The sequence below is a fragment of the Octodon degus genome, unplaced genomic scaffold (assembly GCF_000260255.1).
Source record: "Octodon degus isolate 3935 unplaced genomic scaffold, OctDeg1.0 scaffold00021, whole genome shotgun sequence".
Classification (NCBI taxonomy): Eukaryota; Metazoa; Chordata; class Mammalia; order Rodentia; family Octodontidae; genus Octodon; species Octodon degus.
In genome coordinates, this window is record NW_004524597.1 from 10,362,788 (window position 1) to 10,376,661 (window position 13,874).

General features: G+C 45.1%; 1 protein-coding gene across 1 annotated transcript in view; it reads left to right on the top strand.

The window, feature by feature from the left end:
- The window catches only part of Clcn7 (chloride voltage-gated channel 7), a 35,003-nt gene continuing 21,129 nt past the window's right edge, over positions 1–13,874 (top strand). Inside the window, exons 1-2 of the mRNA XM_004627905.2 lie at positions 1–306; positions 11,214–11,285. Of these exons, the coding sequence (XP_004627962.1) occupies positions 169–306; positions 11,214–11,285 (210 nt within the window). The 5' untranslated portion in view covers positions 1–168. The remainder of the gene's footprint in view (positions 307–11,213; positions 11,286–13,874) is intronic.

Below are 13,874 nucleotides of genomic sequence, written 5' to 3' on the forward strand. Positions count from 1 at the left end.
TCCCAAAAGGCCCTGCGCACGGCCCTTGGCGGCTACGGCAGCCAGTCACGTGAGCGTCCCCGCGAGTCATGTGCCCACCGGCACGACGTCACGTGATCACCGGTGCGGGGCGAGAAAACGCACTTGGGGGCGGTGGTCGGTTCCCGCGGAGTCAGTCCTCTGTGGGCCATGGCCAACGTCTCCAAGAAAGTGTCGTGGTCTGGGCGCGACCGCGACGACGAGGAGGCGGCGCCGCTGCTACGGAGGACGGCGCGGCCGAGCGACGGAACGCCGCTGCTGAACGGGGCCGGGCCCGCCGCGCGCCAGGTGAGGCTAGCAAGGGGCCCTCGCGCGAGCGACTTCCAGGCACACGCTGGGAGCCCGGGCCTGGGGAGGGGACCGTGCTGGGCCGCCGCGGCTAGGCGGCCGCTAGGGTCGGGGGAGGGAGTGCGCCGCGCCCTGCCCTGGAGAGCCGCGACCCCAGTTTGTTCCTTAGCCTCCTAAGCACTGGGATTACAGGTGTGCGCCGCCACCGGCGGCTGCTTTTGTGTTTTGAATCCCGGGGTGTTTTACAATTGTTGGCACAGTTAGTCTTTCGGTGGTTGTTTCAGTGAGGTCACTGAGGACGTCCATGTACCACCTTCTTCTTCTATTTGGAATCAGTCTGACACTGAAAGCGATAGTAACAATAGTAAGTGCCGGTTCTCCGTTTCTTTTAGCACGCACTTGAATTTGAAATGTGCAACACTTTAAGCAACAAATCAGAGGTTGGAACGTGCTCAGCTGACAGTATGCAGTTTGGGTCATTAAATACATTAAGATTCGGAGGAAAATTTACAGTTTCATTTATTTTACCCTAAAATTGGCTACCTGTACGCATAGTCTTAATTTTGAATCAGTGAATTATTCAGGTTGACTAGTTTTGATTTACCTTGTAACTATCCTTTAACTTTCTTTTTGTTGTCGATTTGTGTATTAAGCACTTGGACAGTGTAAGTCCATGTCTCAAAATTTAAAAACACGTTGAGATACTGCTCAGCCCAAAGGCCCTGGGTTCAATTCCCAGTACCCATCTCCAACAGACTATGTTTCTAGACCCTTATAATTTAGGATTTTTCCATTTCCTGGAAGATGCCCTTGACAATGTCTGTTTTTTGCTGGTAGGAAGTAGCTCAGCTCACTTTGAAGTGACACCATGATCTGAAGAAGTGATTTCAAGTGGGTAATCTGGAGTGGTGGGACTGTGTCCTTAGATTTTTTTCTCCTCAGAATGCTTCTGGTTTTTGATTTTGTTTTTTCCTATTTTCAAAGAAATTAGAAGTTCATAAGACAGAAGAAAAGTGGTTTTAAGGGCTGGCAAAGATCCTGCAAACCTTGACAGAGATTGAGTTTATCTCAGGAGGAAATGGACACGGGGCTTCCTGCTTTTTTTGCAGTAGATACAGGAGTTGACTTTTTAAAAAGAATGTATTGATTTATTTTTTTAAATACCATTACGGCCTTTTTTGTTGTTGTTGTTTACAGTTAATAACAATTGATTAATGGCTCTGAAAAAATTATGGCCAGCTCCCTGTAGTTTGCCCAGGAGTCTGAGGCGCACGTCACAGCCTTCTAGATACAGGACCAGTGCTGCTTGAGGACTGTGTGAGGGGCTCAAGAACATGAGAAGTCATATTGTTACACGGGTTTATTTGTTTTTTGGAGACAGGGTCTCATTCTGTAGTTCAGGCTGGACTTAAACTCACTCTATAGCCTAAGCTGGCTTCGAACTTTAAGCCATCCTCCTGCCTCCACCTCCCAAGTGCTGGGATTACAGATATGTGCAACTACATCCAGGCTGTTACACAGTTTGAAGAGTACAAGATACTCAGGCAGGTGGAGTAACAGCAGAGGGTGCTGGGAGTGTATGTGTGTGTTGGGGCTTCTGCAGTAGTTTGGATTGCAGTCTAGATGTGTGAACATGTGAGTTGGCTTTGATTTTTTATTTATTTATTTATTTTTAGGGAAGGGTCTACAGGGTGTTCAGGGTTTCACTGCTAGATCAGACTATAGTGATCTGCCTGTCGTGTGACCTTCCCCCCACTCGCCTCACCCCTGCGCCTGCTTACAGGCACTTTAATCTGCTGAGCCATTTAGCCAACCCCTGGCTTTGAGTTTGACTTAGTTTTGGACTAGCCCAATAGAAGGTGGGGACTTGAGCACTAAGGGATCCTAAACCTGTGTCACTGTGTAGTTCATGTTGTCCTTGAACTTTTTATGTAGCCCAGGCTGGCTTTGAACTCATGGTTATCCTCTTGTCTCAGCTCTGCCACTCAGGGCTGAGATTATAGGTGTGTGCCACCATGCCCGATGATGTCTTTGCCTTTATATTTATGCATGACCCTTTTAGAAGATGACTAAATTTCTTGGTTCTCGGTTTTTTTGGGGGAGGGTCTGCTCTGGGGTAGGCCAGCACAGGCTCAGGGCTCCCATTTGCTGCAGCAGACAGGGCCAGAGCCTATTTTAACTAAAACACCAAACTGGGCCACAGTCCCTTGGAGCATTCTGGTGAACTGAGTTTGAGAGTTTGCCTGGGTTCTCTCCTGACCCTTTGGGGTTATCACAGAATTTCTGGGTTTGGACAGTGGCATTGATGTCACTTCAACAAGGGACAAAACTGGCTGAGTACTGCATGGTAATACCAGGTAGGACAGTAGTCTGTTCATAGTTCAGGCTCTTTTGAGCTCCCTAAGGATCTCATTTCTATTCTCGGCCAAGCATGGGGTGACAGTGAGACACGGTGAGGTCAGCTGGCAAGTCATGGTCATGTGTGCAGGCAGTGTGGAACCTTGAAGAATGTGCCAGGAGATATCTGTTAGCCCCAGGAATAGATGGCTGGTGGGGTCAAGGGCAGAGTATATTTGTAGTATTCCTAAATACAGAGCATGGTTGCACTCTATTTGGGAAGCACCATCATATGCTTGCAACAGAGGAGGGACCACAGGTTAGTGTCTGACTCTTTCCCTGGCAACCTGGAGTCACTGACCACAGCTTGAGAGTGCTGTTTGGTGCTGGATATCTGGAGCTGCTGTGAAGCTGCATGGGAAGGCCCTCTGGTTATCTGCAGAGGTCCTTAAACTCTTCCAGGAAATGCCCTTCTAGTCCCCAGCTGCCACCCTTAGTCTTTCTTCCCCCAAAACATGAGTGCAGATAGGGCCAGCCAAGGATGCAGCTGTGGCCTTCTGCCCAATAGGATGCAGAGGGCTGAAGGAAACAGCTGGGCTTGGATGTGAATCTTGTCAGAGGATTCTGGGAGGCCTCCTCGGTAGAGGCCATGGTGCACAGGATGAGGTGGCGTGGAATGTCTGCTCCATACCCAGACTGCTCCACTGCCATCTGGCCCTCTTTGTTCGTGGCTACTCTGCTTTTTGCAGAATCTTGCCCATTCTTGTCCCAGATGCTACAGCCTCTCCCTCTTGTTCTCTGTTGCCTTTGTCAGAATTTATGGTTACTCTACTGGTTGATACATAGTGTCAAATTGAGAAGTTTAGAAGTTTAATTAAGTGACTCAACAGGGAGCCAGTATTCTCATTTTGTAAGCATTCTCATCCTGTACAAGAGGAGGGCATGGACGTTGTTTGAGATCTACACTCCCAGCTCCAGGGTAGCTTGTTTATAACATAAGGAGGGTAAAGAGACTGGTTAGAAGGCACAGCTGCAGCCCTTCCCTTTGTTCTTTGCTGTTTTTTGCTGCTGTGAACTGCTACCCTCTGCCATGTGCCACTCTGCCTGGGAGCCAGCCAGCATAGACTGAAACCTCCACAAACTGTGAGCTAAATAAGCCTTTTCCTTCCTTAATTTTGAATGTTGGATATTTTGACCCAGCAACAAGTGAAAAGTAACTGAGACAGTTACCTTTTATGAATGACTGTTTCCTTTGACCATTACCCCCTGGTGGGGTAGCCTGTTTGTCCTCAGTGCTTATATGAACCTCCTACATGGCAGTTGCTCAGTGAATGCTGGAACACACAGCAGGTGGTGTGGAACAGCAGATAGTCTGTACAATTTTCAAGAAGCATTTTAAAAATCATAAGAGCCAAGAGTGATTGTGCATGCCTGTAATGCCAGTACTGAGGGAGGCTGAGGCAGGAGGATTGAGGATTTCACGCCTGCTTGGGCAAATTAGTGAGACCCTGTCTCAAAAAATAAAAAGGGCTGGGGGATGTAGCTCAGTAGTAGAGCACTCCTGGGTTCAATCCTCAGTTCTACACCAGTAAAAAACAAAACAAAACAAAAAAAAAAAACTGGTAAAACTCACATAACGTGTTAGCATCTTAACCATTTTTGTGTGTACAATTCAGTGGTGTGAGGTGTATTCTTTTGAGCTGGGTATGGTGGAACATGTTTTTAATCCCAGATACTTGGGAGGCTGAGACAGGAGTATAACAAATTCAAGCCCAACCTGGACCCTGTCTCAAAATAGAAAGGGGCAGGGGCAGGAGGTAAGCTGAGTTTATTTAATTCAGTACACACACACACACACACACACAATAAATATATTATTATTGGTTTAATTCCCAGTACACACAAAAAAATAAGTATATTATTATTGTGCAATCTCCAGAACTTTTCCATCTTGCAAAACTCTGTACTTACTAAGTAACTCTATTTCCCTATTGCCCAGCCCCAGGCAACCACCACTCTACTTTCAGTCTTTATAGTACTACACTATCTGTCTGATGTAAGTTAATTTTTTTATTAGTACATGTTTGCAGTACATAATGACTAAATTTATTGTGGGGAATTGGTTGTATATAATACATATTATTTTATTTTTTTTAATCCACTACTCCCCTCACTCCTTTCTCCTTCCACCTCTTGATTCCTTTCTCACTTACAAAAACTTTATTTTCGTAATTTTTTCTCCTCAATTCTTTTTTTTTTTCTATCTCTTTCCCTTTCCCTCAGTTTCTTCTCCCTACATCCCTTGTTCCCCCATCCATTTGAAAAAGATCTCCCTACTTCCTAGTTATCTGTTGTTGTGCTCTTTATTTACATGTGTATGTTTTAGTTTTTTAAATAAGAGAAATCATTATGAAGTATTTGTCTTTTTGTGATAGGTTTATTTCATTTAGTCAAATGTCTATAATGTCTGTCCTGTAGCATATGTTGGTGCTTCATAAATAAAATATGAATAAAATCTACTGTGTGGATACATTTTGTTTTCCATCTGTGGTTGAATACGCTGCCTTCTTCCACATTTTAGGCATTATAAGTAATGGTGCTGTGAATGTGAGTACAAGCATCCCTTTGAGATTTTGCTTTCCAAGGTGGGTGGGAGGGAAAGGAAAGGAAATGAAAAAATAATTGAGATGTGTTGGTTACCTGGACCAACTGCTCATGGTGAATGTTGCCTTTATGCACTGCAAACATGTTAAAAAAGGATGGATCCTATGAAGCAGGATAAATACACAGCTACTTTCTCTTAGTTCAGTAAGAAGAAAGGTTTGTACTAATATTGTTTAGACAAGTGATCACGTCTGCTTCTTGTCCTCTGAATAACCACTACAAAGACAACAATATGTAACATATTAATTATTGTAACTGTCCTACTTACCTGTTTTGTTTTCTTTCTTTCTTTCTTTCTTTCTTTCTTTTTTTTTTTTTTTTTTTGTAGAACTTGTAGAACTGGGGACTGAACTCAGGCTCATGAGCTTGCCAGGAAAGCACTTTTTCTACTGAGCCATCTCTCTGGCCCCCTAACCTGTTTTGAAACTGTTCAATTGCTGTTTTTTTCTCATTAAAATGAATTAAAAAATTAAGAAAAAGAAAAGATTTTGTTTTCATTTCTTTTAGGTTTTTAAATTTTATTTTTTTCATTTTCTGTATTTGGTACAGGGTTTTGCTATACAGATTGGACTCTCGGTGATCCTCCTGTTTTCACCCTCCCTAGTGCTGGGATTACAGGTGTACGCCACCAAGAGCCCAGTCCCTACTCAGTGCATCCTGTGCCCCAGGGGCAGAGCCAGCTCAGCATGGGGGACTGGGGATCGAACTCTGATCCCTATGCTTGCCAAAGCAGGTACTTAGTCAGCTGAGCTATCTTGCTGGCTCTCGTTTCTTTTTTTTTTTTTTCCCCATAATTTTATTGTCTCATTTCTTTTGGATATATACCCAGATGTGAAATTGCTGGATCTCGATCTCTCTCTCTCTCTCTCTCTCTCTCTCTCTCTCTCTCTCTCTCTCTGTACTGGGTATTAAACTCACAAGCTTGCGCTTGTCAGGCAAGTGCTATGTCACTAAGCCATATCCTTAGCCAGTTCTCCCCTTTTTTTTGAATGATTATGGCAGTTCTGTGTTTAGTGTTTTAGAAGAACTACCAGGTGGTTTTCAGTACTGTCTGAACCATTTAAAATTCCCACCAACAATATTCATTGTTCTAGTTTTTTCACTTCCTTTTTTTTTTTTTTGTAATACCCATTCCAATGCAAGTGAGGTAGTCTTGAGGGTTTGTTTGTCCATTGGACATTTGTATGTCTGTTTTTGACACAAACTTGTCCTAGTTCTTTGCTCTTGTTTTATCAGGAGGTTTGGTTTTTGGTTGAATGGTAGGAATTCTTTTTAATTGAAAAAAAAAACTATTTATTTATTTATTTATTTGGCACAGGGTCTCACTATGCAGCTCGGACTTGTAGTGATCTTCCTGTCTCAGTGCCCTCAGTGCTGGAATTATAGGCCTGTGCCACCATGCCTAGTTTTGGTGGCTGGCACGGCACACCCAGGGTTCCTGGGCCAGCATGGCATGTGGTACCAGGGATCAAACCTAGGTCATTGCACTTGCCGGGCAGGTGCTTAGATTGCTGAGCTATGTCTCCCTAGCCCCAGGAATTTTTTATATATTCTGCTTGTTAATTTCTCATCACACACTGATTTACAAGCATTTTCTCCAGTTTTGGAAATTGATCTTTCTTTTGATGTGCAGGACTTTTTGTTTGATGTAAGTTTCAAAGAATTAGTGGATTGCAGGAAGTTGCAAAACTAGAACAGAGCAGTCCTGTGCACCCCTCACCCAGTTTCCCCTAGCAGTTGCATCAGTGTTGAGCCAGAAGCTTGCCAACCATGTGCTGGTTGGACTTGCAGATCTGTGTAAGTCCTGCTTAACCGGTCTGTCCCCCCTGGCGATCACCCAGATCTCACCTTTTTGTAGTCAAATCTATTCCTAAGTCCACCGCAGCCCATTCCTTGCTAAGGAAGGAAACATCTACACTTCCTAGTCTCCCCACTTGGCAATAGTTGGGGTGGGGCTGGCCTCTTGGGTTGTTAGGCTATTGCACACCCCATCAGCATTTGCCTGATGGTGTTATTTAGGACTTCTCCTCGTGAGAGTGAGTACTCTCCCATAACCATGCCTTCCTAGACTAGCACCCACACCTCTTCAAGAAACTGCTGAAATCTTCCAGATAAGTGCCTTCTGACTCAGTGCCCATGGTGCTGTAGGCTGATGCTGATGGCTCCTGGTATGTCCAGCTAACAACAGCAGGGGGTAGATCCTGCAGCTAGCCTACCTCTCTCTATGCTGTCCACTGGCCATGTCTGCTGACCACTGAGGGCATAGTGTAATTCCCTGAGGAAGTGGCTGGTGCCCTAGGCACCTGAAAAGTCAGGCCTGGCCAGTACAGTGCCTGTCACATCCATCTTTGCTCATAAACCAACTGGATGGCTAGAGCAAGTACTGGCCCCTCCCAGGTAGAGTCATCTCATGAATTTGGACTTCCATGTAGGGTCAGCACAGTGGCCTATGGGGTTGGGATTGTGCCTGCCCTTTTTTTTTTTTTTTTTTTTTTTTTTTGTGCAGAGTCTACAGGGTCTCACTACGTAGATCAGACTCATAGTGATTTTCCTGTTTTCAGCCTCCCAAGTGTTGGGATTACAGGTGCGTGCCACCATGCCCAGGGGCGGGACCAACACAGCAGGCCAGGGGTCAAACCCCTGGCACCTGTGTCTGCCTAAGCAAGCAGGCACTTCGATCCACTGAGCTGTCTGGCCGGCCTGTACCTGCCTTTTCCCTGGTGTACTGTTGATCACTTTTAGGAATAGGTGTGTTTTTCTCACCTGTTCTGTTTGCCTGTGCAGTGGGACAGTAGAGTCCAGTGATCATGATATGAACTACATCTTGGAAATGACCCTGTGATATGGATGGCAGCCTCCCAGAAGATATATCCATAACCTAGAACCTGTGAATGGGACCTTGTGCAGAAGCAGAGTTTCACAGATGTTATTAGTTAAAATGAGATCAAACTGAAAAGCCGAAGAGAGAAGTTAAAAAGAAGAGGTGGAGCCGTCCCAAAATGTCCTTTGCCCAGAAGAAAGATTGGGTAACTCAAAAGAAGGCAAGCTTCCTCAGAGCTCAGGAGTGGGTTGCTGAGAGTTAAACCAAATTTCTATGAAGATTTTTCAGATAAAGACCAATACACTTATTCATCAAGCAACTTAAAAAAAAAAAGAGATCAAACAAGTGTGGTGGTCACACCTGTAATTCCAGTGCTTGAGAAGCAGACGCAAGAGGATTTGTTTGAGTTCAGGGTCTGCCTGGGGTAATTGTGAATTAGGCCAGCCTGAACTACATGGTAGACCCTATCTCGAATGAATGAATGAATGAATGAATGAATGAATGAATGAATGGATGGATGAATGAATGAATGAAATCTGGATTAGAGAGACTTCCTCACAGCTGGTGTACTCAGAAGAAGAGGGATATTTGGGTTGAATGATACACAAAGGAGAGGCCATGTGTGGACAGAAGCAGAGACTTGAGTTATGTGGCCACAAGCCAAGGACCCCAGGACTTGCAAAAGGCAAGAAAACCCTCACCCAGAGCCATGGGAGGGAGTGTAGCTCTGCATGCTTGGATTTTGAACACATCTAGCATGGGGAGAAGTATATCCTGTTGTTTTCAGTCCTTGTGATAATTGGTTAGGGCAGCCACAAAGGACAAGTGCACTCCCAATAGAACTGGTCAGTATCCCCAAGGACACCCTCTACCCCATGAGCCCCCATAAGTACCTCCTCATAGTAAATGGGTTAGCTTGACTCTAAGCTTTGCAAAGTGGGATCATATGGTATACTCATAATCTCATGTGTATGGCTTCTTTGCTTCATGTGCCCCTGGAGCATTGTGGATAGCAGTAACCTGTGTGATCTTTCATTTTGTGTGTGGCTCTAGATAGGATATAGGATGCCTATTAGGTTTGTGTTATAGGAAAACAAGTACCTTTTTAAAATATAAGTACTTTTAATTATGTGTTCTGTGCAGTATTTGGAATCTGCTTACAGTGAAAATAAATTATTTGTCTGAAATTCAAGTATAACCAGGAATGCTCTGTTCTTTTGGCTCTAGGGGCCCTCAGTACAGACTGTCCCTGGAAGAGTAGCAAACTTGTCGCTGAACAGGACCAGGTCAGGGTAACAGGTTCAGGTGACAGATTCTATTCTCCCTCCTGGTATATGTTCCTTTCCCTGCTGATGTCAGTGGGCCAGTGGATTCTGGAGATGAAGTGGAAACAGTCTGCAGGGCACAGCCCAGGCCATCCAGAGGCCTTGGAGTGGCTCTGTGGCAGGAAATCCAGAGTGTGGGAAGGTATGGGAATGCCAGATGTGGCTAGCCAGGAACCTCCTCCTTTGTGAAATTATTTACATGTTTGGTTCTGTTGCCTCCTCTGGTTGCCCTCCACCTGATACTTGAGGCAGAGGCTACTGAATCAGACCACAAGCCTATATTCTGATGAAGTCTGAGATATTTCCTCTGTGCACTAGGCATGTATATGAGTGTGAACCTGAACACATGTATGGACAAGAAGAGGAAGGGCAAGCTGGCTGAATGCCCTATCTACTCATAATGTCACATTACCACTTACTACCAGCCTGTATGATAAATACAGTTAGCACGTTTTATTTCACGTGTGACAGGGTACTGGAAGGAGGCCTGGTGTGTAGCTATTGGTGTCCATGTGTATGAGCCTGTGGAGGCTGATGAGGTACCTAGTCTCTGAGCCTCCCCTTAGCTCATGTGCAAGTGCAGAGAACCCAATACTCCCTGATCATGGTTTAGAGGGGTTGGGGGTGGCAGCGTGGAAGCCACCCACCTGTCTATAATACCAGTCATTGCCTATGTGGGTCTTGGGGACCAGGGTTTGGGAGCCCCTGGAGGATGTTAGGGGAGTGTAGCCTCTACAGGGCAGTGGGCTAGGAAGGTCGAGGTCCCAAGCTCTTTGGGACTATGTAGTTTGGAGAGCAAGTTCTTTAGAGAAGGCAGGAAATATACCTTCCTTCTCTGGGGCTTGAAGAGACCTTAGGTCTTGAAGTCTCCTCTCACACAGCCCTTACTTCCTTACCTGTTGGCAATGTTCAGATCACCACCTGGAATGGAGGAGGGTTGAAATGAATTGAGCTCTGGGCTGCCAGCAGATCTTTATCTTTTCCATGTCCCTGTCACAGCTTGCTGGACCCTGCTGTCTTCTGAGTTTTGTGTCACCAAGAATCATTAGGTCTCTGGATGAACCTTTGTGAGGAAGGGCTAGTCCTAGGGGTTGTAAGAGACAAAGACTTGTTTCCCTCATGGGGACTACTTGCTTTCTGTCACAGACCACAGGTTGCCTGAAGTGTGTTTCTCCCTCAGCTGAGAAGCTAACCCTTCTCTGCCCTGACCCAGCCACCATTTTAGTAAAGGAAGTAGTTATGGTTGAGTAGAATTACTAAGATGATCTCTTTGGATAGAGAACATTTATACACAGAAGTTCCCATACCCTTCTGCTGTCCCCCTCCCTGCAGGTGTGAGTACAGCCAGGAGGGGCTCTTGAGTAGAATAGGGGCTCACAAAGTTAGGAACAGCAAAAGGTACTGGCTGCTTTGTACCCTGGGACTGACTGTTCTGTTGGGAAGAGTGTCCACACATGTGAAGCCAGGGGAGGTGCAGAAGGGTCGTGCTGGACATTACCTTATAGAGAGCCAGTGGTACACAAGGACAGATCAAGCTCAGTGGCAGGCAACCTTAGCTTGTTTGGACATTCTCCAGACCTTTGTCCTGCATGTTGTGTTTAGACAGGAGAATAGAGAAAATCTGGGGCCTTTTGTCCACATGGGACTGATCAGTGGTGGCTTTGGGGGCCCAGGATCAGGCCTGGGTCTAGGGACTCAGGGAGGCCAGCACGTCCTATTCCTGCATCTGTGTGTCATCATGACTTCTCTTCTGTTTTTAGTCATCTCATTCTGCATCTTTCCAAGTCGGTCAGATGAGTGGTGTGGAGGTGGATGAGGAGCTCTTGGACCCGGTGAGTAGCAGTGTATTCCCTGCTCCTGTCCCTGCTCCCACAGAGCTATGTCCTTGCAGAGGGCAGATGGTGAATGCCCATCCAGAGGACAGTGGGAATGGGAGGTGGTATGGCCAGTAGAGAACAGGCCCCAGAGACTGGAGACATAGGGAACCTGCTGCAAGGGGACATGTCCTCTGAGGTCAGGTAGATGAGCTATAGCCAGATGAGCAGAGATGAACAAAAGCTCTGTTTCCAGGAGAACCATGCAGCACAAAGGCCTCAGGCAGGAGTAAGTGTGATATGAGGGGCCTGGGGAAGGGTCTGGAGGCAGATCTCAGCAGTGAGGGATCTCAGCCATGAGTCCTCAGAGTATGAAGGGTGGCCGTGTCCTTTGACCCCAGGATGGATTCTGGTGTCTCCAAAATGATTTCTTTAGCTCTTGTGCTGAGTGGGCCTTCTGTGCAGTAGTTGCCATGGGAATGTTTTGGAGCCCTTTCCTCAAACAGCATTTTATTCTTCCCTAGTGGGTCTACTCTAAGTATGAAGTGACTTGTGCTGTTGGCCACTCATACATTGTCTTCCGAGAACCGCCCATTTAGGTCCTTACATTCTCCCCTTCTTCCCCATTTTCTTTTGCACTGGGAGGGATTGAACCCAGGGCCTTGCACATACTAGGCAATTGTGCTACCACTGGGCAACACTTAATCCCTAGGCATTTTTATTTTGAGGCAAGGTCTCTTAGTTGCTAAGTCTGGGCTGAATATTTTGATCTTTTTGCCTCAGCACTCCCACGGTGCTAGCATTACAGACATGGGCTACATGTACCACCAGGTTGTTTTTTAATACGTGAGTTTAATACATGAGTACTTTGTCAGATACACGATTTGCAAAAACTTTCTCAGTGAATTTTCTTTTTGCCTTTTTGTATACAACGATTGTTTTGTTTTTTTAAAATAGGGTCTTGCAGCTGGGGAGATGGCTCAGTGGAATAAGTGCTTCCCTGGCAAGCGCAAGGGCCTGAGTTCATTACCCGGTTCCGCCAATAAAAAAGAAAAGAAAGGAAAAAAAGAAGAGAGAAAGGATTTTGGGGGCCTGGCCTTAGCTCAGTTGTTTAAGTGGCTGCTTCCACAAAGCTGTCAGCCTCAGGTTGCTGTAGTTCAATCCCCACAACACTTCAGCCAGCCAAACCACCCCTGAGGGACTTTGGAGCAAAAATAAATAAATAAATAAAAATAAAATAGGGTCTTGCTATGTAGTTCAGGCTAGATTTAAACTTACTCTGTAGCCCAGGCTGGCATCAAATTTGGATCTTCATGTCTCAACCTCCTAACTACTAGAATTACAAGTGTGCAGCACCATATACCCAGCTAACATTTATTTATTTATTTACTTATTTTGTGGAACCGGGGATTGAACTCAGGCCCTTGAGCCTGCCAGGGAAGCACTTATTCCACTGAGCCATCTCCCCAGCCCCACATTTTTTTATTTTGATGAAGTCCTATTTTCCTTTTTGTTGTTGTTGTTGCTTATACTTTTGGTATCATAATTAAGAAGCAGGTGGTCCAGGTGCCTGATCCAAGCTCATCATGATTTACCCATATTTTCTATAGATATCGGAACCATTTCATATTATTATTTTTCCCCCCCCTTCGGAACCGGGGATTGAACTCAGGCCCTTGCATTTGCCAGGGAAGCGATTATTCCACTGAGCCATCTCCCTGGCCCCTAATTTTTCATATAGTGTAAGGTAAGGGTCCAAATTTGTTCTCTTCCGTGTAGATGTTATTTACCAACACCATTTGTTGGAAAAACTATTTCCTTATTGAATTGTTTTGATGGACACCATTGTGAAAAGTCACTTATCCTTGTGGCTAGGGATATAGCTCATTGGTGCAGTGCCTGCCTGGCAAGCATGAGGTCCTGCGTTCCATTCCTGTTGCCATCCCCCAAAAAAATATTGATTACCCATAATTATGTGGGACTTATTTCAAAGCTCAGTTGTTCGAATCATCTAAAAGTTCCTCTCTGTGCCGACAACTTACTCTTGGTTACTGTAGCTATGTAGTGAATTTTGAATCTGGAAAATAGGAGTCTTCCAACTTTGTTGTTTTTTTTCAAGACTGTTTGGCTATTTCAATAAATTTTAGGAACAGCTTGTTTCTTGAAAAAAAAAAACCAATGAAAAAAAAAAATTGGGGGCTGGAGAGATGGCTCAGTGGTCTGGGGCACCTACTTAGAACAAGCTTGGCAAAGCATCAGGGACCGCGGTTCAATCCCCCAGCACCACATGGCAGCCAGCCCCGCCCCCTGGTGGGCTGAGCTGGCCACACACACACACCACACACTCTCACACACTCTCTCTCTCTCTCTCTCTCTCTCTCTCTCTCTCTCTCTCAAATAAATTAAAAAAAGAAAAAAAGAAAAAGAAAAAAAAATTTTAGATGCCTTTAACCAGTGATACAATTAATTTTATTAGTGCGTTTTAAACAATAGCTTTATGACTGCTATGCAAAGAAATATTTTCCCTTTTCTTTTCAGTATTTCTTACCAATGAAAATTTAATAGAGATTTTATTTAGATAGAGAATCTTAACAACAGGATCTCTTT